The sequence below is a fragment of the Glycine soja genome, chromosome 11, assembly GCF_004193775.1.
Source record: "Glycine soja cultivar W05 chromosome 11, ASM419377v2, whole genome shotgun sequence".
Classification (NCBI taxonomy): Eukaryota; Viridiplantae; Streptophyta; class Magnoliopsida; order Fabales; family Fabaceae; genus Glycine; species Glycine soja.
Genome location: NC_041012.1, coordinates 52,241,203 through 52,266,330, shown reverse-complemented (window position 1 = coordinate 52,266,330; position 25,128 = coordinate 52,241,203). Strand labels below are relative to the sequence as shown.

Below are 25,128 nucleotides of genomic sequence, written 5' to 3'. Positions count from 1 at the left end.
TTTTTCTGAAATTCCCCTTCTCACAGAAATCGTATTTCCATTCCCAATAATCTTTTATAAAGATGTTTGTATCATAGGCTATACCAGAAAGTCATTAAAGCCCAAAACAATTTTGATGGCCCAATCAAGAGCTGGGCTTGCCCACAGTTATTTATTTCATTGTTACCCCTTAACATGGTAACCCTAAAGCCCTCTCATATTGAAACCAGGGCAACATATATAAATACAAATCGCCACGCCGCTACGTTTTCTTCAGCTACATAGCTCCATCACTGCAGCATTAGGGTTTATCATCTGCTTCAATGGTAATGCCTTTTCTCCCTATCTCTTTCTCTTTCTCTATATGTTATTATACGATTCGTCGTTTTGACACGTGTGTTTAAATGGAACGCAGGGGAAGGGAACAGGGAGCTTCGGTAAGAGGAGGAACAAGACCCACACTCTCTGTGTGAGGTGTGGCCGCCGCAGCTTCCACCTCCAGAAGAGTCGCTGCGCCGCTTGTGCTTTCCCCGCCGCACGCACGCGGAAATGTAACTTCTTATTCTTCTTTCCTTCCTCAATTATCTTATTAGGGTTTATGTTTGGAATTGTTACCCTTACTCTTTGATTTATGATTAACGATTTCAGATAACTGGAGCGTCAAGGCAATTCGCAGAAAGACCACCGGAACTGGCAGGATGAGATACTTGCGTAACGTGCCTCGCCGTTTCAAGAGTGGCTTCAGAGAAGGTGCTTTCATCGTTTTCTATCATATAATTCTCTGTTCAGATTTTCAATCATTGTTTTTTTTGGGTTAGGAATTTGCTGATTGTGTGTTTTGGCCATCGTTTTATTAATATGATGTTTCTTTGGGGATTTTGGTTCAGGTACCGAAGCTGCACCAAGGAAGAAGGGAGCAGCTACCACTGCATAGACCTTTCAAAGATCGTTCTCGTTGGGTACGGATTTACAGGAATAGATTGCTTTTTGTGCTTTTGGCAAGTATTTTGGAACACTTATTTTTAGAGTCTCATTGCTTCTTTATCCCCCATTAAATTTGTAGTTGCTTTATATTCAACAAGACCATAAGACTTATTGATTGTTCACTTGGTTTTATGACATTTATAGTTTATGGTTTAAAACGGTTTTCAATTGGTGAATATTGGATAGAGTGGAAGACACCCCTAACTGGATATCCCACAATACTATACTAGGCATTTGTCATGAAATTTGCCAGTTTTAACAAGAGAGAAAGCTTTAATCTGCTGTTGGAAGTTAGTTTTGGTAACCTTGCTTGCTTCCACTCTGACCGCATAAACAGTTTTGTTCACTTGTTTCAGTGTGTACCCGAAAAACACAAATTTTTCTGATAATGTGCCTGAAATCAAAGTTAGTTTCTAGGTTTCTTTTATAATGTATAACTTGCATAATACACGGATTTGCTGGATGTCTGATTGATTAGTGTCGTTAAATTAAGTGGCAATTATGTCTTTGGAGAACATTGGTGTCCTATTCTGCTAGAGCAATATTTTAATTTTGATGTCTTCATCTTAAGAGGCCATGTTTCACTAGTATACTAATCTGCCTATACTAAGAGCTTTTGTAATTTGGATTTGTTTTGCCCCCTACCTTTGTAAAACAAATGCTCCTGCTTTTAATAACTGAGGTTCAAAAGTTTGGGTAGGGATGAATTTCCATATATTCATGATTAGCTGCTATAGTTAGATCAGTATGCAGTGTTCCAAAATGATTATATGTACATACAGATTTCTTATTGGCATCGGTGCTTGGTAAAACGTAAAGCGTCTCCTATTCTATTTCGATTTGCATCTTGTCCTATATTTTAGATGTTTGCCAAGCAAAATTGTCATCTATAGGCTGGATAAGCACCTCGTATAAATTTGACATCAATTTGTCAATCTCAAAACACGTATAATATTGACTTTAATTATAGTAAGGGTTATGTTGTCATTTTATCATAAATTCTTCCTTGCAATTGTAATACTAGTCTTTGAAAAGATGATAAAAAGTGAGCAAGAGAAAAAATTGCAATTTTTCGAAAGAAAGCGATAAGAGAATTCTGAAATTGTCTGCGAAATTCTTTATTTTTTGCTTTATAGCAAAGATAAAATGCATTTGCATGGCGCTTTAAATACAGGACAAGATAGCATGTATGTTATACAATAGATTTTTTAGTGCAAATCAAGCGTTGGATGATATAAAAGAATTATCATATTCTTTCGTCAAAGAAAAAAAGTTATCATGCCCTTGTTATTTCTTATTCTTATCAAACTCTTGTACACATTTCTACATTTCTCTCTTCTTTAATCTCATGTTTTAAAATCCAGACCGATTCGATTGTAAATTGGAGATTTGATTGGGTTGGGTTGATCATTTGATCATGTAGTTGATCTATTTTGACCCTATCGATTTAATGGTTGAACTGATAAGTTGATCTAATTGAACGGGTAATCCAAATTGATTAAACTGGTTGGATTAAAATTAATTATTTTTTAAAAATACAAAAATAAATTAAATGCACCAAAAAATTGAACTGAAGACTTGAAATTTATTTAGTGAATTAATTTATCATCAAACTTTTATGATTAATTATTAAACTTATAACACAATACTTAAACTTATATTTTATGTTAGACTTAATTGAATATTTTATCATTCAACTTTTATTATTTTATAAAATTTATCATACAAGTTTTATTTTTATAAATTTTACCACCTAGGGCTTTAATTTTTGTGCATTTTATGATTTTGATTTTTAACATGTTGTAACTATCATTAATATAGAAAGTGATTTTTCTCATCAGTTACAACCACATTGTAAAAAACTATTTTTCTAAGTCAATTATAACTACAACTAATATACAAAAATCTAGAAAAATATTTTTTTTATTGTTTTGTTACTAACATGATAGTAAAATGCATAAAAGTAAAATTTTAAATTGTAAATTTTGCAAATTGTTGAAAGTTGTATAGTAAAATTTGTAAAAATAAAACTTAAATGGTAAAATTTGTAAAATAATAAAAATTCAATGGTTAAAATTTACAATTGAACATTTAGAGGGTGTTTGGTAAAATCTCGTTTTCAAATTAACAATCTCATTTTAGGTAAAATGAAAACGCGGTGAAAAAAAATGTAATTTTAAGTAAATTTAAAAATGTATTTTCTTTTGAAAATGTATTTTCAGTGTTTTTATTTCTTAAAAGCAGAAGTTAAATCAAACATATTTTTAATCTTTTGGAAATGAAAACAACTTTCAAAAAATGAAACCAGAAAATGAAAATACAAATCAAACACACTCTTATGTTATCTGTATTGTTTTGTCTAGTAGTCACTATTCACTCAATAATCCATTAACTTATTATCTTGGTTAGGTGAATGTCCTATCTGATTTTTAAAGTTATCTTTTAACCATTATCTAGATAGCATTTTCTTGAATTCGAATCGAATCGGATCAAATTTAGGCTAAATTATAATTTTGATCCTCTAATTTTTCAAATTCATGATTTTGATTTTCATAATTTTTAATTGTAACATTTAGTCCCTCTAGTTTTATAAATAGGCATTTTTGATCCCTTGTTAGATTATTAGCTAATAATTTGATTATTAGAGATATTAAATTAAATAAAAATCATCAATCATTAAAAAAAAACTTTAATAAAAGACTATTAATCCTATTGCGGTGTTGCTGCCGCTAGATATTCATGTAACTATAAAAGTCAAAAGGTGTTTGCAGGGAGGAGAAGGAGCACAGTATTATGGAGAATTGGGATTATTAATAATTTTTTTATGAATTTTTTTAATAATTAATTATTTTAATTCATTTATAATTAACTTTATAACTCAATTAATTGGAATTATTTGTTAATATTTATGAGGAGGATCAAAATCGTCAATTATAAAATTAGGGGAATTAAATGTTACAATTAAGAATTAAAAGAATTAAAATTGTAAATTTAAAAAAATAGGAACCAAAATTATAATTTAACCTAAAATTTATGGCAACAATTGGAGTTTTTTGCTTAAAAATATAAAAAAAATATTTACCCAAATAATACAACTCAAAAAATATTTATCACAATGATACAAAATAATGTTGAAAGTGAGAAATCGGTTTCCCAAACCAATTTTTCACTTGTTTTTTTAAATACTTTAAAAATTGGTTCCCCTAAACCAATTTTTCACTTGTTTTTAAATATTTTAGGAATTGATTTCTAAAGGGCCATTATCGTAAACGCGTTACGAAATGGGTTTCTAGTTTCATAATGTGTGTTTTTTTTTTTTTTACAATTATGTTATAAAATTGGTTCCCCAAAAACTGGTTTCATAAATGTTTTTTTCTTCTTATTTTTTTTATAATTGTTTTATTTTTTCCTTTTTAATTATCTATATTTATGTTTAAATTGAAAATAATTTTATTTTTATAACACTTTATATTATTTTTTAGAATACAATGAGATGATAAATTATAATAAATTTTTTTATAAATATTAAGAACACTTACACACATTTTGTTGAACACATCTCTTCATATATTTTATTTTCTAGCTTATATTTTCATTATTAAATATATCTATTTTAAAATATTTTACTAAAATGAAATAAATTTGATTTAAAAATTGTTCAGTTAAAAATAAAAACATTTAGTATTTAATTACTTTTACATTTTTAAAATAAAAAACATTGCATAACAGCTCACCCTAACATACATGTACTCTAATTGTATATCCAATTTTATTTTTTTAAAATATTGTCTATTTCTATTTCTTAATTTAAAAGTTCTTTTTGATGCAATAATTGATTGATTGACCTTGAGTCCATAAATAGTGCTGTAATCTCATTACTAGCATAAAAATTATAAAATATTTTGATACCCAAACTTAAAAAAAAAAAAAGAAGAAGATAGAGTGTACTAGAAGTTAAGCATAAATCATAAAGACTGTTACTATTCTAATCATTTTGCATCTACTAATTTAATAGTAGTATTTTCTTAATCATTTTATAAAAAAAAATTAGATCACTTAAATATATGTATTTTTATTTTAAAAATATATATTTAACAAGTAAGAAAATTAACAAAAATATGATATAAAAAAATTAAAATTATTCTTTTTTATTTCATTGATCATGTTTATTTTATTTTTTAATAAGAGTGTTATTTAATAGGTAAGATATTATATTATATTTTTTTAATTTGTATTTTTCCTAAAAATACATATTCATAGTCCATATAAGTAATAATTTTAATATACAACTTTGTATTGTATGAGTATTTAGATATTTAAATTAATTTTTTTTTCATAAACATTAATTAAACAAACATATTTTTTGATATGATAGTCATAAATAAAACAAGAAATTTTTTTAACTAAATTTAAATACAATATAAATCATATGATAGTTCATACAATATTATTTTAGCTACATTAAGTTTGATTTAATGATTAATTATTTTTTAAAATATTATTCTAGATAAATTATATTTTTTTATAAATTAGTAAAATAAAAAATTAAAACAAAAAACCATTTAAAATACTTAAAAAACTGTAAGGAAAAAATAAAAACAATTTAAAAAAACAGTTTTGAAATTAATTCCTGTAAACTGATTTCATAATGAGTTAAAAAAAACAATAATTTAGAAATTAGTTAGGAAACCGATTTCTAAAGTAAAGTAGTGAAACAAATGAGAAATTAGGTTTGAGGGGAAAAGTATTTTATATTATTAGAGTAAATACTTTTTGAATTACATTATTGGATAAATAGTCATTTTTATTCCTAAATTTGTAATTTGTTGACAAATGCGTTCCTGACAGATGAAAATATAAAGTTTAGTTTCCGAAAATATAAAAAGTGTGACAAATACATTTGACTGCTAACTTTTCTATGTCACCGTTAATAAAATAACTTACATGACACAAAATGACGAATTTATCACTAAAATGATTGTCAACGTGACCATGTTGACTAGATTGGACAAAAATATCAGTAAGATACTATTTTGGGACGTAAATATCAATCATTTTTTGTTAAACGAAAATATCAATATTTTTTATTGGAGGAAAATATCAGAATTTTTTTTTGAACCTAAATGTCAGTACATTCCATTAGACAAAAAATGTTAATAAGTTATCATTATTGGACGAAAATATCAGTAATTTTTTATTGGACCTAAATATCAGTATGTTTCTATTGAACTAATTTGTTAGACCGGTAATTTTGTTTCATTTAAGGATAAAATATAATTTTATGATAAATTTTTGCCATTTTCTATCACTACAGATATAACATTATAATAATCACTTAAGAAATATATTCACAAACATAATTTAAGACAAACGTAATAATAACAATAATATTGGTTATCAATCATAATTTGTTTATTACAATTGGAATTATCCAAAATAAATATTGTACCAATTTACCAATATAAAACATTGTAACAATTTTCAAATTACACTAAAAGATAAATATTTCATTTCTTCTAATCTTAGCTATTTTATTAACGGTGACAAATGGTAGTTAATGATTGAATATATTTGTCACATTTTTTACACTTTCAGAGATTAAATTTTGTATTTTTATCTTTCATGAACACATTTGTCAGCAAATTACACATTTAAGGACAAAAGTGATTATTTACCCATTCATATTCCTAGAAAGTGGAAAGACGAAAAGTTAATAAAATATTATATGACAAATGTGTTTCTATGTTGGCAATCAGAGATAACCATGTTGACCATCATTTCAGTGACAAATCCGTCCTTTTATGTCACGTAGGTTATTTTATTAATGGTAACAGATGAAAGTTAACGGCTGGATATATTTGTTGCATTTTTTATACTTTCGGAGACTAAATTTTATATTTTCATCTTTGAGGGATACATTTGTTAACAAATTACACATTTAGGAACAAAAAATGATTATTTATCCATTCATATTCCGAGAGTGGGAAGACAAAAAGTTAATAAATTATCATATGACAAATATGTCCTTATGTTGACAATTAAAAACGATCACGTTGATAATCATTTCAATGACAAAATTTTCTTTTTATGTCATGTAGGCTATTTTATTAATGGTGACAAAAAAAAGTTAATAATCAGATGTATTTATTACACTTTTTACATTTTTGAGAATTAGATTTTGTATTTTTATCTTGTAATAGAAACATATTTATTAGTGAATTATATGTTCAGTGATAAAAATAATTATTTATCTTATTTAGTTTTTTTTTTTTTTACATTTTTTGTTTGATAAAAAATATCCAACAATTGCGTGTTTGACTAATGAGTAGTGAGGACCGACACACGCATGTGACACTGTCAAATGTACTTAGACCCTATCATGACGGTCGCCACTAGCACCAGCCAACTCACTTAAGCACTAGTCACTATAGTCTATATATAGATAAGGGATATATCTGATAAGGGGAATAGGATATAGTATCTGATAATAATATTTCTTATTTATAAAATATAAAAGTTATAAAGAGAAAAATGGTTGAATAAAAACATTTTTCATTTAAAAACACGTGAAATATTAATCGAAGACAATATCACAATTTATAATAATTTAAAATGACTCACATGCTATGTTTAACTAATTTAATTAGACTACTTTAACTGTGAAATATTAATTTAGATTGTAGTAATAATCATATGTTAATAGTAAAAAGTAAAAGTTGTTTAAAAAGGAAATGATTAAATAAGTTAACCTATATTTATTATTTGTATTTCTTAAATGATTAAAAGTTCTTTTTATTTCTACGCAAATGATTAAAAGTTCTTATTTATCATGTTCCTTGTATTTGTAGCTAGAAAAACTCTTTTTTTTAAAGGAGAACAACTCTTATTTTAAGAACATGACAAATGTAAATTTGGATTAGACAAGTATATAAAATATTTCTAATTCAAAATTAATTATTAATCACTTCACCATTTAAAAAATGTTTTTAACTATTTATTTTTGGAAATCCTAAAATTTCAGTATCATCCTAATTTATTCTTACCGGTTAATCCTCCTAAACTTTATTTTTTTTTTTCAAATAAACACCCCAAAATTTTAGTTCCATCCTAATTTATTCTTAAATATGACTCCTTTTTTGCAAATAAAAAATCTTAAAATTTAGGGGATGCTTGATACAAAAGAATTTTTTTCACATTCAAGAATCATATTTTTTAGGAATCACAAAATTTAAGAATGGTGAATGTTAAAAATATTAAAATATGTTCAATTGGTGATGTATAATCTTGAAAAAAAAAATACACATTTAAGAATATGTGTGTTTATTTAGAAATATGCCAAAAAATGTTTCTATAGAATAAAAGCCTTTTACATTTAGTTTTTTTTTTAGTTTTAATATAACTTTCCTAGAAACGTTAATTGTTTATCACATTAGATGATTTAACAAGATTTTCATGGCAACAAAAAATTTCATAAAAAATGGTTTGTAACAAAAAAAGAAAAAATATATTAATGAATGGTTGACATTTAAGATAAATAATTTAACATGTTAGAAAAGATAACTTATAAAGATTAGTTAGAATGAAATTAAAGTTTAAGATCTCTATGTAAAAGTGCAAAGGTTTTTTTAGTATCAATTGAAACAAAATTAAAATTTATGATATCTATTTACAAATTGGGTAAAATTTTAAAAACAAACAGGACAAAACTAAAGTTTAATCTATCTGTTTATAATAGAGGTAATGTTTAAGGACTGGCTAAGTGTTATTTTCTCTTTATTTTTTATTCTTTATCTCTTAAAGATAATATAATTACCTATTATTTGGTCATTTGAATATTAAGAAACGAAAGTATTATACATATTTGGTATTTTTACACACACAATTTAAATATTAAAAGAACAACATTATATCGACTATATTTGGACAAGAGAAATAAATAAATAGAGAAAATATAAATAACCATGTTATATTTTTAATTAATGGAAGAAAAAATAGAGAAAGATAAATTCAACAAAAAATATCTCTTTTTTTTCAATTCAAAATTAAAATTCCTCGGGTGCTCATTTTTTATTGTTAAAAGGCATTTTCCGTACAATTTTATTTATTTATTTATTTATAAACGAACATTTCCCACTAGAAGAGTGGGCCATATTAACTTAGGTGAGATTGGTAGTTGTAGTTGTAGATTCCGTGTGGCGAGTAAGGTGAAGCGTGCAGCACGTGTACTTTGTCAATTGCACTAGTCTTGGTTGTTGTTCATCTGTCTTTTCAGACTATTATTATACTTGCTGCCCTACATTTTTCTTCCTTTTCCTCCTACATAGAAATTATTATTCTTTTCTCCCAATATCAGGTCATCATTTAATTTTACATTTATTTTTACAAATAAATGTTGAATAAGTTATGAAAAATGAACATAGAATTTTTAACATCAACTAGTATTAAACTATTCATGACTATTACCTGTTGTTGATTAAAGAGACACGGAAATGATATTGTTCGTTTTTGCCTTTTCATACTATACAACAGACACGCATGAAAAATAATTGTTTTATTAAATAAATTAAACGACTATTTTACTCTTGTTTTTCAAAAGTTAATCAAATGACGAATGCATGACTTTTTTTTTTATAAAAAATATTCTAGACAAGTGTGTTTATGTACAGTAACATTAATGATAACTGATAAGCTATTTTTATTCAGGGAGGAAGACACGATCACACAAGTCACTCTTGTGTGTATATATATATATATATATATATATATCAAATGCTAGTCATCAGTTGCTAGCAAAGAAACTTTTGCCGATACACTACCAGAGACTTACCTATCTAAGTATTTAAGTCATTTTTGCTATTTTGAGTTAGTGGGAGTTTAACATAAGATATGTATGGCACGATGACTTCTTGATATATCATATTACTTATAGAATTTTTAAATGTTTGATCATTATTGGATTGCATATTCATCTTAATAAATATTGCTCCTCTATATTCCTATTCTAATGAGAAATGTGAGTATTTAGCATGTATGTATTCCCGTGGGGTATTATTTTCTACAATGTTAAAAACTTACCATTTCTTAGAAATTGATTGATTGACATGTTCTTTGACTATAATTGAATTCTGTTTTTAACGATTCTTATATTTTATGATTTTACTGATTGATTAATGGTATTCAAGAGAAAGATTGTTAAAATTATATTTTAATTATAATAAGGAATTAGTATTAATCAGTTTTTACAGAGTTTATTAATTTCTATAAGTTGGTTATGGAATATCAGAAGATAGGTTTTTTTATTAATTAAGAGCTAAACTTCGATGGGTTGGGTCGCCCACTATGAGTAGTATGTTGAGAAATTTTTATCTACTGTTATAAAGATGTAAATTTAGTATAATATTAAACAATTACGCAATAAATAAAATTTCTTTAAAAGTAGGTTGAATCACTCTCAACTCAAAACCATATCCTTTTTATTTGAAAATGTCTCAAATAAAGTCAAGAGTGAACTCAAGTAATCTCCCAATTACATACTATTAAATTAACATGCTACAGTCTAGCTATATCTACATCCATATTGATGTACTTATTTTGCTATTTCTTTCATCTCACAATAAATATTGTTTTAGGTTATTTTTATATAAATAAAAAAAACTAATAAATGGATGAAATAAAATAATATTTTTTTATAAAATTATCCTCATTATTAGTACTGGGGAAGAAAGTCTTGTGTTTCTTTATACACTTTAAAATAAATAAAGAAAGTAACTACCAGTACAAGAGTTTGGGTAGTTATTAACAAATGCATCTAATTAAATTAATTGAATAAGATGTGTGAATGACTATAAATTTATCAATACTTGTTTTTAATTTTTATGGATAAAAAAAGTGGAATTATTATTAATAAAAGAATAATGAAAGCTTAAAAATTAGTGCAGAGTAAAGTTGTCTAAAAAAATATATACAATAAAAGCAAGTATCTTTTATTAATAACGAGAGGGATAGAAACATTACTTATTTTAAATAAAATAAAAAGGTAAAAGTAAAAGAAAAAAGTAACTAATTTAATTAGACTATGCATTATCATCCAATTATATATTATCTTATATAAAAAAATTGTTAACTTTTATAATAATTATCGTAAAAATAAATTGTGATTGAATCATCATATAATTACTATTAAACTCTATTCTAATTATATATTATTTTAATAAAATGTTTAATTATATCTCACTAAACTTAAATATTTTGTTAGAATTGAGTTGTTTGTTATAATTATATTGGATCCAGTTTATACTTATTGTTTAATTATCACATAAATCTCTTGTTGTGAAAGAATGTGTTAAAGTTTATGAAAATTGAATATTCCAAATTCTCATACATGAGAAAAAAAAAATCCCCTACAGAATATTCCAACAGTGTAATGTCCTTGCACTGTGACATTCTTTATCTTGAAGAAAAGAATGATATAAAAAAGTGTAGCAGGGAGCTCTCCCTCTCCAATCTCCATGTCGACGATGACAACCAGTTTCATGCCATTGACACCCCTCCGCAACGGCTTGTCCTTTACCTATTAGCGGACACTGCCAGAGTCATATTCCCCCCACAATCTTTTTTGTTTTTCCTTTTCTTTTTGTCTTTTGTCTTTGGCATTATATTCCTGCTTCTGTCAAAAGAATAATTTTAAATTCTCTTTCAGTATCTTTTTTAAGGCATTCGATATATTTATTTTTTCATTTAATAGTTTTATAAATAAAAGGAAGATTCATATTTTTTTATATTATAAAATACATAATATTAATCTTACTTATTATTACACTTTTTTTTTTATCTTTCTTCTATGTTCATTTACTCTCAAAATAAGATATACAATCAACATATTCCCTATCTCCTCAAAATGTACTAACATGTTATTATCTTCCTAAAAAAACATGGTATCCTTTTAATTTTAAATATACAAACTATGAGTAGTAGTTGTAAATATTATATGCACCTTGATTATTTTCCTACCGTGTGCCAGACATTTTTTTCTTTCTTAGACGTATATCTACCAACCCATTTATTACCGTTGAATTGGTAATATATGTGTTGTAGCCTTAAATTCACGTCAGCATTTAAACCGCATCGGGTCACCGATTTTTTATTCAATTTTTCCTGGTGGTAGTTAAATTATATTTCAGTATTATAATAAAAAATTATTTAAACTATAAACGCATAATTAATATATGACTTACCAATATATTAAGAAAATATTTAAAAGGTTATAGAAACATATATACATAACTAATTGAAAATTTGAAAAATTAAGAATGATACTGATGTTCTTTAGGAGATAGGACGTGCAGAGATCCGTTAAGCCACTCTAGATATATTTAATGTTAATTTACGGTGATCAAGAGATAGTTTTGAAAATAATTAGATTGAATATAAACAGTTAACTAAGATGCCTAGAAAAAACCATTTTAACGTTAAAAAAACAACTAATTTAATAATTTTGAAAAATATCAAAATGTCTCTCTAACAACATGTTGTAAATGCATTAATTTTCAAATAAAGCAATACCACGTTTAGCAAATTTTTCAACAATGAAACAATCTATAAATTGAAAAAATGGAGTATATATATAATTTTATTGATATTCCCTTGATTGCAAAATACAAATGGAGCTATATATAATTTAGGAAACAATGGAAACAAGGATGCTGTAAATAAGGGATCAAAATATATTTCACAACTGTACAATCCATTAATCTAAGAATATTCAAGAGAAATATAAGACAAAAGACTGAAAAGGTGATGGTATTTATCAAATAGGGTGATGGCATTCTTGTAGGTTTTTTTTATCAATTCTTTAACCTACCCAACATATGTGCATGATTAATCCTTGCAAGTTGCAACTATCATACCAACTAAGGTTTGGGTTTATTCAAGTTTTTAGCACACACAAGATTGGGCCTTGGTTGAGTATTTGCACCGCAGAGACAGAGAGGAAAAAGAAACGCAAACAACGATGGCTGTGAAAGGATCACCACAACGGTGGGACATGAGATTAGTTTTGACAATTACTCTTCTTTTAATCTCGGTCTCTGTTTCTGCTCTTCAACACCTAAGTCACAAAAACATTAATCCCACCACCGTTGAGACAACCCAAACTAGTTTTCTTGGTAAAGTCGTGAACTTTTTGTGGAGCTCATCTGGCTCTGGATACCAACATACTTGGCCGGTAAGTGTCCGCATCACTCGTTTATTATTTTGATTTTCCTCAAAACTCTCTTCTCTCTCTTGCCCTCTTTCTCTTTATTTCATTGAACAATAAGTTGTCTATGCATGTGGATGTGTGGTTTTAATTGAAAATGGACTAAATCTGAATTGGGGTGAACATTAATAACTAGTTGTGTGTGATTTAATTAATTTGCAGGATATAGAATTTGGATGGAGAATAATAACGGGTACGATAATTGGATTCCTGGGATCTGCATTTGGAACCGTGGGTGGTGTTGGTGGGGGTGGCATCTTTGTCACTATGCTCTCCCTTATTATTGGATTTGATGCAAAATCAGCTACTGCAATCTCCAAGTGTAAGCATTACATATCTCTGTGTGTGAATTATTTCAGCTGAAAAATCATTTTGTTTATAAACTCGTTTTCAAACAAACAAAAAAAGAATTGATGCCTGTAATTTAATCGATAATACACTTTAGAAAAATATATGAATTTCATTCTCCTAAAATATATTTTTGGGATGAAATAATAATCTTAAACTTAGTATATAATCATAAAAATATCATTTCTTAATTATTATTATTAGTATTTTAATTCAAAATGCATTAATTTTCATATTTTATTAGTATTTAAAAAAATAAATATAAAATGTGTACTATTTTTTAAGTTAAACAAAGAGAAAAAAGATTATGTGTACTATAAAAAGTTTGCATAGTCATTTAATTATAACCCACCATATATGATAAATTGGTTAAAATAACTCAAAGAATGATATATAATTGGATAATGATATAAGACTGATTTACATAATTAGTGCATAAGTACTATTACACTCTTAAATAAAAGTATTTAAAGGATAGAGAGATTTTTAAATTTATTAATTATTTTCTTATTATAGTTTAATATAAAATAGAACATTCATGTAAATAGTATTAGATAAGAAAGGATTTAAAATTTTATAATGTTTAAAAAATATTTTAATTACTTTAGTATATTTTAAATAAATAAGAAAATGGCATGAATAATATTAGATAAAGATAAATTTTAAATTTGTATTAATAATTTTTAATCCATTAATAATTTTTTAGTATAGTTTTTATAGTTTAAAATTAAACTAAAAAAAAAAGTTATGTGGAGATAAGGAAAGTAAGAAAACTGTTATTCTTAGTGAATAAAATTCGCACTTAAATAAGAAGAAAAAAGGATAACATAAATAGTAAACTAATTGAAAAAGTGGAAAAAATAAGAACCTCCTCCAAGTTGTATACTCTCTCTATATATATGGCAATATGAGAATACGAGGGTCACAACTATAATTATAGTGGTGGTGGTGGTTGTTGTGGTGATATTTTTTCGATAAAGGACATAAATTAAATTTTTAAGATATTTGATATCTTGTTTAATATATCTTTTATAGATTTTATGTTAAATAAATCTTGAATTTGAATTTAAAATATTTTAATCTTGACCTTTCATTTTGATCTAACGGTGAATATTGATCATTCTCACATAAAATAATCATTTGCATATGATATATCCTCTCTCTCTATATATAGAAATTAATATTTACTCTAGTTGGTGTGCAATAACATTTAACACAAAACGATTTTGACTAAAAAAACAATTGATTTTTTTAAAATATAAGCTAAGGACATTATTATACATCATTTAACTTAAAAAAATCATGTTTATAAGAGATAAGTTTGAAAAAAAGACAGGAGAGAGAATTTTTTTGTTTTTTTAAAATTAAATGATAAATTACAATAATATTCTTGAATTAAATTTTGAAAAACATAAACAACCAATAGTTTTATAGTTCAATGTTTTTGGTATTAAATGCTAATACACTCCAACTAGGATGGATATTAACATTTCCATATATATATATAATAAAATGATTATGTAAATATAATACATTTAATGTCAAATGCTAAAATGGAAATGTTTTCACCAAAAAGATAAAAATTTATTTGTGGTCACTCAACAAGAGAGTTACTTATTACCATATCCTGTGTTGGGAGCACTCAGCACTGGAGTGTACTATGAGGGATGAAAATCAGTTTATATTTTTTAGCATATCAGTATAGCATAAAATAGTAGAATCAGCTTGTCACGGTCTGGTGAAAATCAATAAATGTTGGGTGCTCAGTACGCATATTAAAGTATTAAGGTAGCTTTTGTTTATGTTATTGGTTTGAAATTTTTTTGTGAATTCTGAGTGCTCTTGATTTTGATAAAAAGGTATGATTACGGGTGGAGCAGCAGCGACAGTTTTCTACAATTTGAAGCAAAAACATCCAACACTTGACATGCCAGTGATCGACTACGACTTGGCACTTCTTTTCCAACCAGTGCTGGTGCTTGGAATCAGCATTGGAGTTGCCTTCAATGTGATTTTTGCTGATTGGATGATCACAGTCTTGCTACTAATAATTTTCGTAGGCAAGAAAATTATTGACAACTGAATCTTTTCTTTCTTTTTTCTTTTCTTTCCCTACCAATCCTTTGACTGGGTGTATATATAAAACAGGAATTGCAACCAAGGCATTCTTAAAAGGAGTTGAGACATGGAAAAAAGAAACCATTATTAAGAAGGTTTTTACATATTCAGAAATCCTTTCTATGAAATTACTAATAAATTTGCGATTTTTACTTCCTTTTAATGTATCTCCTGTTATAATTCCAGGAAACTGCTAGACAATCACAATTTAATGGTAAGTGGGTCAGTAAAAATTCTATTTTTTTTTTTGTGGTTTCTAAAACTATCATATGATTTTCCACATGACACTCTAATTAGGCACTGAAAGGAGTGAGGAGGTCGCATATGAGCCTCTACCGGGAGGCCCAAACACAAGCAATCATAATGAGCCTAAAAAATCCAAGGAAACGACGGTGAGACTGAGACATCACAAAGTAACAGCTTCTACTTTCACGAATCAATGACAATTCTTTTCTTTGTGGGAATGACACGTACATGTGACTTACTGGCATGCAGGGATCAGTTCTTGAAAATGTTCGTTGGAAAGCACTTGGAGTTCTTTTCACTGTCTGGGTCCTTATACTTGCCTCCGAGATTGCAAAAGTTGGTACTTGGTAGATATTATATGATGATCAATTTCCATTGTGTGTTTCTTTCTTGCATGTCTACGTGGAATATTAATGGTGATATAATTATGCCTTTGTTTTCAAACAGAGTCACACAACAACTTGTTCAGTGGAATACTGGATACTTAATCTACTACAGGTGCATGAATTCAGTTCCTCGAAATCACGTACACAAACTCGCACTGAATTAACCATGATCATGATACTGTTTTTGTGGTTGGTTTGATTGCAGGTCCCTGTGGCATTAGGAGCGACTTCATATCAAGCTGTGCTTCTGTACACAGGCAAGAGAGTGATAGCATCCAAAGGAGATCAAAGAACACAATGGCGAGCGCACCAGTTAGTTCTGTATTGTTCTTGTGGCATATGCGCTGGTATAGTTGGTGGCTTGCTTGGTCTTGGTGGAGGTTTTATTTTGGGACCCCTTTTCTTGGAGCTAGGAATCCCTCCTCAGGTAACTTTCTCTTGTTGAAACAAACCCCTTCATGCATAACGAGGATAAGATCAAAATAGACAACTTTAACATGGTTCACAAATCCATCGTAATGAATATTCATTCCAATAACATCATAAATTTTTCGAACAAATTTGAGAAGCTCTCCCTTCACATGACGACTCTCTTGCTTAGGATGATCACCATCTCTCTTGATTGGATATTTCTTATCTCAAAAACCTATACTTATACACCTTGCATTCTAATATTAAGAGAGGAAACCAACTCTTAAAATAAAGATAACATTTTTAGATCAAAGCAAAATCTTACAGAGTTGATAATATCTTTGAATTTAAACATTATCTTAAAAATTTGAATTTAAAAATTTAAATTATTCTCCCGAGTCCCAACACTTTCTTCCTTCTACAGTAGATTGTGTGTGCTTGTGGACAATTTGACTGAGTTTGTTGTGTTGGCCCCATGAACTGAATTTATGTCTGTGAATTTTCTTTTCTACGTAGGTGTCAAGTGCTACAGCCACTTTTGCCATGACATTTTCAGCATCTATGTCAGTGGTGGAATATTACCTTCTAAAACGGTTTCCTATTCCTTATAGTAAGTATGAATGTGAATGGGAATAAAACTAACAAAATTAATCTTATATTCTTATGTCTTTAAATTACTTCAAATATTTACTGCGTGATTTCCCTGTAGCTCTTTACTTTGTGGCTGTATCCACTTTTGCGGCCTTTGTTGGACAAGTTTTAGTGAGAAAGCTGGTTGCCATACTAGGGAGAGCATCTCTGATCATTTTCATCCTCTCCGGCACCATTTTTGTTAGTGCAATATCACTAGGCAAGTGTCATTAGGATTTAATTGAGGAGGACTAATTTGTTTATGCCTAAAGGGTAACATGTTTGCAATGCTTGATTAAGATTGCCTAAAAAATTTCCTTGTTTTTATTGCAGGTGGTGTGGGCATATCAAACATGATCCAAAAAATTGCAAATAAAGAGTACATGGGGTTTGAAAACCTTTGTACCTACTCAGCCTAGATATTAGAATTCGGATTACAGATTCAATTTCAAGGACTATATAATTGGCATTTTTTTCAGTTCGAATTGTTTTTTTATCAAGTCAGAATTTTAAGCAGTGTTATGTCAATAATTTTAAGTGATGAAAATTAATTCAGCGCTTAGTTTTTTTTTGTCAAGCATGTCTGTATCTTGGACAGTTTCTTAAATATATAATCAATGATATCTCTCTTTGCTTCCTCCAGAGTCCAGACAGAATTTAAATTGTTTGTTGTTCTTACACAAGTACCCTCAAGCCTCTTCAACCAGCTATGGCACATCAGAGCTTTGCCTTATAAACGCACCAGATCAATAAAATTAGAAGCATGCTATCAGTTATCAGTGTTCAGCTTTACCCAACCCTCTCCGGCAACTACAAGGCTAGTAAGGGCAGTTGTATGAGATTCCAAATCCAAATTATCTAACTTCTAAAATAAATCATACCTTTTTAAAATTTTATTCATTATTAATTTAAATTATCTAATGATAAGTATTACTATTATATGATATATATTATTTGTTACTATTTTTATTTAAACTATGTAATTAATAGATTTGTAATGTGTGTATATGATAAGTATATAAGAGTTGTAGCAAATAACATGCAATCTTATTATTTAAAAGGTGCTATGAAAAATAGTCCTGAATGTATTTTAGACTCCACCTCCTTAAAAAAAGTTTAATAAAATTAGTAGAAATTGTAAATATTTTTTAAAATATATAATTATATTATAATTAAAATTCATAATAAATATATATTTTGAGTTTGAAAATTATATTATGGATTTACATGAAAAATTTAAATTATGATATAAGATTATTTTTAATTATTGATAATTATTTTAATAAACTATTAAGAATCAATTTAAAGATAAAAATTATAAAGGATAAATTGAAAGTGATATAGCTAGTTAACAAGATTAGTTATACGATAAAAAAAATAATATTCATTTGTAATAAGTGAAAGAGAATTTTCTTAGTTTTTTTTGGCATTAGAATTTTTTTAGTTAGTTGCAAGAGTAGGTATAAAAATCCACCTAAAAAAAGGTTTATTAATTGAGAGAATGGAGGGGAGAAATTAGTTTTTCAAGTTGTATATACTACTAGAATGGAGTAATTTCCAATATAAAAGCAAATAGATGAACTAATTATAATTTTCCAGATCCAACTCACCATCATTTATTATTGCCACTCTATGCCAGCATTTTACGCCCTGTGCATTAATTGTATTGTCATGGTCAAACGTGGGACACTTTGAACGATTATCAACTTGTTCCAAACACAATGAATTTAGGAAATAACGGAAACAACTGTGGAAGTAAAGCTCTTCGGTTCGAATTACTCTATAGTAACTTGAAACTTGTATGGTGTTCGTCATGATTTCAGAAGCAAAATGTTTGGTGGAAAATGATACGTGGAGTAACTGAATAGCTAAAACATTGTAGTACAATTATTGACATGCTAGCAGTACTTAGCTTTCTTTCATTTCACCGACTAACTACTGCAAATTATTAGAACCAATATAGCACACGCATGTCATGAATTAGTGTAAGTCGTTCGTCCGTGTTCACGGACACAAGCACATCAATTTGTTTAACCTTGCGAAGCTGAATAAGCTGGTCCACATTTTTTTTTTTTTGAATCATAAAAGCTTGATATATGTCAACGCATCAACTTTAAGCCTGTGATTTGCAGGTTTTCTATGAGATGCAAATGATGATCGCTACAATGTTTGATATCTCAAACATGTTATCTATTTCATTACATGCTGTTAATTTGCCTAGCTTTTCGCGATTTAGCAGTAAGCTAATCCAAATAATAGATTATCATATATTTGGACCACCATAAAAGGGTTATAAAAATTAGAAAATGCTTACGCAAGACAATCATAGTATTTGTTTCTTTCCATAATGTTTACTTTCTAGATGGTTAAGTGTTTTTCTCCCAAAACTTTTTTGATATGTTCTATAACTCATCTTTGAGTACTTGATTCTTGACTTTTAGATATTTGTTGATGGATGCAGCCAACTCTTTCAAACTAGATTTTGTAGAAAGTTTGATCTGCATTAAAAAAAAAAGTGTTTTGTTAGCAGAGTAGTAATTATATAAACCGAAATTTTGTCGCCAAAATCAGAGTGCTGAGAAGTAATTACCGGGTTTGCCTTATCATCTGCTCTGTAAAATAGAAGCGTGGGGTAGTCATTCACCTGAAATATTAAGCAAAGGTAAAATACATCTTCAGTAAATATAAACTTTGATCAAATTAGTCATATCAATATGGAAAAACTATTTGTCCTTAATAAAATCCCAGGATCTTCAATTTTCACAACAGATTCTGTGAGCGTGTTTTGCCATGACAAACAGAGACAACAGCCTTTTCATGACACTTACTTGCAGTTTTGGATGTTCATTTGCTGAAGCATCTGTCCTTGCAAATATTAGATTACTTGATCCTTTGTAGTGCTTTGCCAACTTCTCTACTTGCTTGCTTGTGGCCTCACAGTTCATACACCAAGGCGTAAATACCTGTTTCAGTCATGACTCATGAGCACAAATCCACCAAGGAGTAGCCAATACCTTTTGGAATAATAATAAAAAAAATTCTAATGGCCAACTAATATTTTCAAGAAAATTTGCCCAACTACTCCAAAAGCTTAAGATATGAGGTGAACACACATGAATGATTTTATAATATATTTCTAGCACAAACAAACTAATGAAGTTTGAACATGTGACATAAAATATAGAAGAGATAAAACTTTGCAAACCTCCAAGAGCACATCCTTCTTGCTGCTCAAGATTTCATCATCAAATGTTTTCCCGACAATAGCACGAACACTTGCTTCTGTCTGCAATTTCCAATGCCATGATGCTTAATTTAGAAGACATTGAATTAAGTTTCAGTACTAAAATAAATAACTTCTATCTTTTATTGTTCTATTCTATTATTATAACCATAGAGCACGTTATATATCTTTAGGAATCAATCTGAAATATTTTACACTAGATCAAATTCAATTGCTTCACTTTAATTTGAAAGAATTAAAAGGACCACATATGACACTGAATGCAACTAATTTCTTGAATTGCCTAAAACTAAAGTAGGAGAGACAATTATGCAGAAAATATTAAATGGTACTCACGTTATCTGGAATTGGCTGTGACTTGAAGTATGGCGACAAAGAACCTTGCATGAGATTATTGCAGAACTCCTGAAGAATGCCATTTTAACATTAATTAGCCTCCTTTGGTAGGTGATCACAGCAAGAAGAAATTATAAGAACAAAAGAGAAGATAATACTTCAATATTGATTTGTGTTGGTTTTGACTCCAACAAATATTTTGAGCTCATTGAATTATCAAACGCGCCTACCTATTTGGCACACCAAGAAGTAAATCAAATCAGTTGCCAAAAATATCTAAACTAATTAAGCAATCTGAACAAATCACTGTTATTAACTCATAAACTAACCACAGTATTTTTTGATTCCTCAAGACCAAACAATGTTAAGAAGGGCTTTGCAAGGTTCTCGTCATTAATATCCACATATATAAACATTATCTGCATTTAAACAAAGGAATTAGACCATAAGTTCTAAAAAATGCAGGAAAATGGTTTGAAAGCTCCAAATGTAGGCTAAAGTAACTAATCACCTTTGACTTGAATGTTTTTGCAACATCTTGAAGAGTATCAAGAAGATTCTTGAAGTCATCAATGTTTGCAAAGACTAAAACCTAGAGAAAAAAGAAAACAATTAACCTTGACTATTAGTAACTGGTAAGCTTGAATAGAAACATAATGAATAAAACTGACAAGGAACAGTCCATACAGCCTGTATTATTCATTAACAACAAAGAAAACTCACTTGGTGGTATGTAGTTGGAGTAAATTTTAGTACATCCTTTAGTGGCTTAGTTTATGCATGTTGCTTAAATGATTAAATTTTAGTCTTTTGACCAAATTAAAGTTATTGAAAATGATCAAATTGGACAAGAACAAGCATGGCCAAGTTCTGAACCAATTTTGGTTGTTCAGATTCTCCAGAATTTTTTTCCACGTAAGAAGCACTGCTCAATAAGTTCTGAAAAACACATTCATTTCCTTTACAAATGCTCACATTTGTTTCAATTATCAACTATCAACCATCCAGGGGGCAACCAAGTGATCAACACATGGCAAATCATACAAGAGATTGTGATTTTGATAAGATCAAAGACTTGCTAGGATGACTATCCAGGTTTTTTTTTCTCGCGAGTATTAAATGCTTCTGTTTTTATTTTTAATGGAACTTTGAGAAAATATTTGCAGCATCTCGGTGTATTAAATTGATCAAGTCATTGCACTAACTAAATTGCAAAATACTCAAATGGTACACTTAATATCCCAGTTAAAGTCAGAATAGGAACATAACTATTAAATTTTATAGTGCAGCAAAGGCATCCGAAATGTCCCCTTAAAAACCGGTTCATAAGGGGATGGTCTACCCAGCTATATAAGCACTCATCATGTTTGTTAAACATCTGATGTGGGACTATTCTCAACAATAACTTCAAGCCAAAAGAATATCTAATGTAGATTAAACTTGGAAATAATAGTGACCTGAAGCTTGATGGGACTGGAGTAGACTCTGACAGAATTCATTTCAGTCAGCTTTGTAACTAATGGAAACTTGTTGTAGTCTACAAATTCCAGTATTTTATTCAGTATGAAAGCTCCATCTGCACAATCAGGTAAGTTGTGCATGTTGCCTTAGTAAGTCCTCACTACTCACCGTTTGGTGTGATTGACAAACATAGAATTCACTTATTAAGATTTTAACCACTTTAAGTGATACCGCTATATCAATATCTGTTTTGCTTCTATAATTTAATGTAGCAACACTAGAATGAATTCAACATATGGACAGAAACCAACTACAGACTCACCATAAGCACTGTATCTTTCGGGTTCACTCTTAACAATTCCAAGAAAACGATCGGTAGGCTTGATATCTGGATAAAGAACTTGAGCAAGCTCTACCTGACTCGTTTCCACAAACTGGATTTCATTATCAGACTTTGCAGCACTCACAAATTCTTCATAATCAGGTCCCTGCGATATTTTAACAAAAAATGCTATAAAACCACCCTACCAAATTCAGAGTTAATGTAAATTATTTTGATCAACAAGTGAATTCATCAACAAAATGTCATCTGCAGCACCACATACTACGTTAATTGAACAACTCCACAACTCCCATAAATCTACACCTCCTGTCAATTTGGAACCTCTAGTCTGATAACCCCAGCATACCTTAAATCATAACTTACCTCAAAATTTTCAAACCGACCAATAAGAAATGTTTGATACTTTGTCAGAAACTTTTCTGCTTCTGCCACTGAACTTATCCGAATGACAGGAGTACTAGTCTTTTTTTGTGCCCATATCACTATATCATCTCTGAAAGCATCATGGAAACAAAATAAGCAGATAAACATTTCAAGACAAAACATGACAGACAAGCAGGACCTATGATGCACAGATATGATACCCATCTGATATGGCGATACAATTATCCCAAAAATTATATAAGATACAGTTGGTGTAAGAGTGTAAGATACGTATCCAGATATCTATAAAAATTCATAAAATATATAATTGCAATTCTGCAAAATTCAAATTAAGAACATAGTTCTTGGGCATTATTAAAAACAAAAACAGAAAGTTATAAATCATTGTTATCACAAATTAATTCCTAGTTCCAATTGTCTACAAACAAGAATAGTACTATCAATACCATTCCTTTCTTAAAACCATCCATAAAGAGAACAAGTTCCCTTTGGTTCATCAAGGGGCAATGCTTCCAAGTATCCATACTATACATGCTTTCTATATCCTTATTGGATTTTCATAACATTATCCAATAGTATCAGTATTGGATATGTGTCGGATAAGCCAATTATAAGTTTTTTTTATCAGCAAATGTTAATTGTTAGTATTGTTAGTTTTTGTTAGAGAATCTTACGCTGTGAAACCGCCAGAGTAGGGCTGAGAGGTGCCATTGACAAAGAGAAGCAAAGTGGGGAAGCCTTTGACACCAAGGAAAGAAGCTGGCTTGGGATACCTGTCAGCATCAAGTTTGGCCATAATAAGAGGGTTTCCCAATTCCTTGAGAGAAGTTGCAGCCTCTGCAAAATGGGGCATTAGCTCAGCACTCCTTGGACACCAAGGTGCATACCCCAGAACAAGAACAAACTCGTTCCCATTCACAACCCTCTCTGTGTTCTCGTTCTTGAGCTCAATTACGATCCTTTGGGCTTTGCTCAAAACCTCTGCTTCGGATAATTTCTCGCCACCCTTTTCGGCTTCCCGTTCTACTTCCTCGTCCACTGCTAACAATTCCTCCAACTCATCCTTAACCTCTGTGGCAACGTTAAACCTCAGTACCAGGAGAAGGGTGAGGAGGAAAACGATGAATCTTAAAGTGGGTTTCATCGTACACACGTTGTTTTGTTGCCTACTTGAATTGGTTTGGGATCAAGATCTGATGCGGGGGTGTTGAAAAGTTTCCAATATTAGGGAAAGTGGCACAATGCACATCAGTGAAGATGTGTGTGAACTGTGAAATAAAACGCTGTAGTAATAGTGAGTAATGACAAACTATGAACGCGCCTTAATTTCAGGGGCCACCATGTTAACAAGATTTCAGGAGAGTGAAAGCCTGCTGCCACTATCCTTGACCATTAAGAAGAAAAAAATGTTTTTTTTTTTATTAAGAGAAAAATTGAGGATAAAAAAAAGGAACTTGCTATATTCACTTATCCACTCCCCTTTTATAGGTAGACAAGGGAGTGTATTTTTTAAAAACAAATCGAGAAAAGGAGGGTGGATAAGAAAAGAAAGGAAGTATATATAGCAACTACCAATAAAAATGGTATAATTTTATTGCTATATTCACTTATCCACTCCCCTTTTATAGGTAGACAAGGGAGTGTATTTTTTGAAAAACAAATTGAAAAGGAGGGTGGATAAGAAAAGAAAGGAAGTAGATATAGCAACTACCAATAAAAATGGTATAATTTTATCATTTAGTCTGACCCAAGTATCTTCTTTCCCATTTTCTACCCATCCAAGATATGCCTCAATAACTATTTTTTGGGAACAAGGAGGGCCTTAGGCCCAAAACCAGTTTGATAATTTACAGCAAATGACAAGCTTTTAATTCGAGTTTAACTTGTGTACGTCCAATAAATACAATCTGATTTTTTTTTTCTTTTGTTTCTGTGTTAAGAGCATTCATGATTCTTGTGTCGCATTTCTTGTTAAGCAAAATTAACTCTCTTCGAATGATCT

General features: G+C 29.0%; 3 protein-coding genes across 4 annotated transcripts; 2 read left to right on the top strand and 1 right to left on the bottom strand.

Moving 5' to 3' along the window:
- Positions 1-161: 161 nt before the first annotated feature.
- LOC114374293 (60S ribosomal protein L37-3-like) lies at positions 162-1,141 on the top strand. Its single transcript, XM_028331921.1, has 4 exons — positions 162-305; positions 395-530; positions 628-729; positions 867-1,141. Exons 1-4 carry the CDS (start codon positions 303-305, stop codon positions 911-913), a joined length of 288 nt encoding a protein of 95 aa, XP_028187722.1. The 5' UTR covers positions 162-302; the 3' UTR covers positions 914-1,141.
- An 11,563-nt stretch (positions 1,142-12,704) lies between these two features.
- LOC114376996 (sulfite exporter TauE/SafE family protein 3-like) lies at positions 12,705-18,000 on the top strand. 2 transcript variants are annotated; one of them, XM_028335355.1, is made up of 12 exons: positions 12,705-13,186; positions 13,382-13,541; positions 15,427-15,627; positions 15,716-15,780; positions 15,872-15,899; positions 15,983-16,077; positions 16,181-16,267; positions 16,379-16,429; positions 16,523-16,744; positions 17,245-17,338; positions 17,438-17,578; positions 17,692-18,000. In XM_028335355.1, the coding sequence occupies exons 1-12, from the start codon at positions 12,974-12,976 to the stop codon at positions 17,775-17,777; spliced, it is 1,443 nt and encodes a 480-aa protein (XP_028191156.1). In that variant the 5' UTR covers positions 12,705-12,973; the 3' UTR covers positions 17,778-18,000. The 2 variants fall into 2 exon arrangements, with proteins under 2 accessions (XP_028191156.1, XP_028191155.1); XM_028335354.1 differs by having other exon boundaries at positions 15,983-16,098.
- A 1,465-nt stretch (positions 18,001-19,465) lies between these two features.
- On the bottom strand, positions 19,466-24,558 carry LOC114376758 (protein disulfide isomerase-like 1-6). Its single transcript, XM_028335019.1, has 12 exons — positions 23,801-24,558; positions 23,106-23,235; positions 22,722-22,887; positions 22,396-22,514; positions 21,450-21,530; positions 21,268-21,357; positions 21,097-21,168; positions 20,939-21,007; positions 20,564-20,644; positions 20,187-20,321; positions 19,949-20,002; positions 19,466-19,856 (listed from the first exon to the last, which is right to left on the bottom strand). Exons 1-12 carry the CDS (start codon positions 24,268-24,270, stop codon positions 19,761-19,763), a joined length of 1,563 nt encoding a protein of 520 aa, XP_028190820.1. The 5' UTR covers positions 24,271-24,558; the 3' UTR covers positions 19,466-19,760.
- Positions 24,559-25,128: the final 570 nt, after the last annotated feature.

What these genes read in the sequence shown, in the direction of transcription:
- LOC114374293 (XM_028331921.1), top strand. An exon ending in CGCCGCACGCACGCGGAAAT is followed by an intron (nt 531 to 627) that starts GTAACTTCTTAT and finishes TAACGATTTCAG; the next exon opens with ATAACTGGAGCGTCAAGGCA. An exon ending in CAAGAGTGGCTTCAGAGAAG is followed by an intron (nt 730 to 866) that starts GTGCTTTCATCG and finishes ATTTTGGTTCAG; the next exon opens with GTACCGAAGCTGCACCAAGG.
- LOC114376996 (XM_028335354.1), top strand. Translation starts at nt 12,974, where the DNA reads ATGGCTGTGAAAGGATCACCACAACGGTGGGACATGAGATTAGTTTTG. An exon ending in AGCTACTGCAATCTCCAAGT is followed by an intron (nt 13,542 to 15,426) that starts GTAAGCATTACA and finishes TTTGATAAAAAG; the next exon opens with GTATGATTACGGGTGGAGCA. An exon ending in AAGAAACCATTATTAAGAAG is followed by an intron (nt 15,781 to 15,871) that starts GTTTTTACATAT and finishes TTATAATTCCAG; the next exon opens with GAAACTGCTAGACAATCACA.
- LOC114376758 (XM_028335019.1), bottom strand. Translation starts at nt 24,270, where the DNA reads ATGAAACCCACTTTAAGATTCATCGTTTTCCTCCTCACCCTTCTCCTG. An exon ending in TACTCTGGCGGTTTCACAGC is followed by an intron (nt 23,236 to 23,800) that starts GTAAGATTCTCT and finishes TGATGCTTTCAG; the next exon opens with AGATGATATAGTGATATGGG. An exon ending in GTCGGTTTGAAAATTTTGAG is followed by an intron (nt 22,888 to 23,105) that starts GTAAGTTATGAT and finishes AAAATATCGCAG; the next exon opens with GGACCTGATTATGAAGAATT.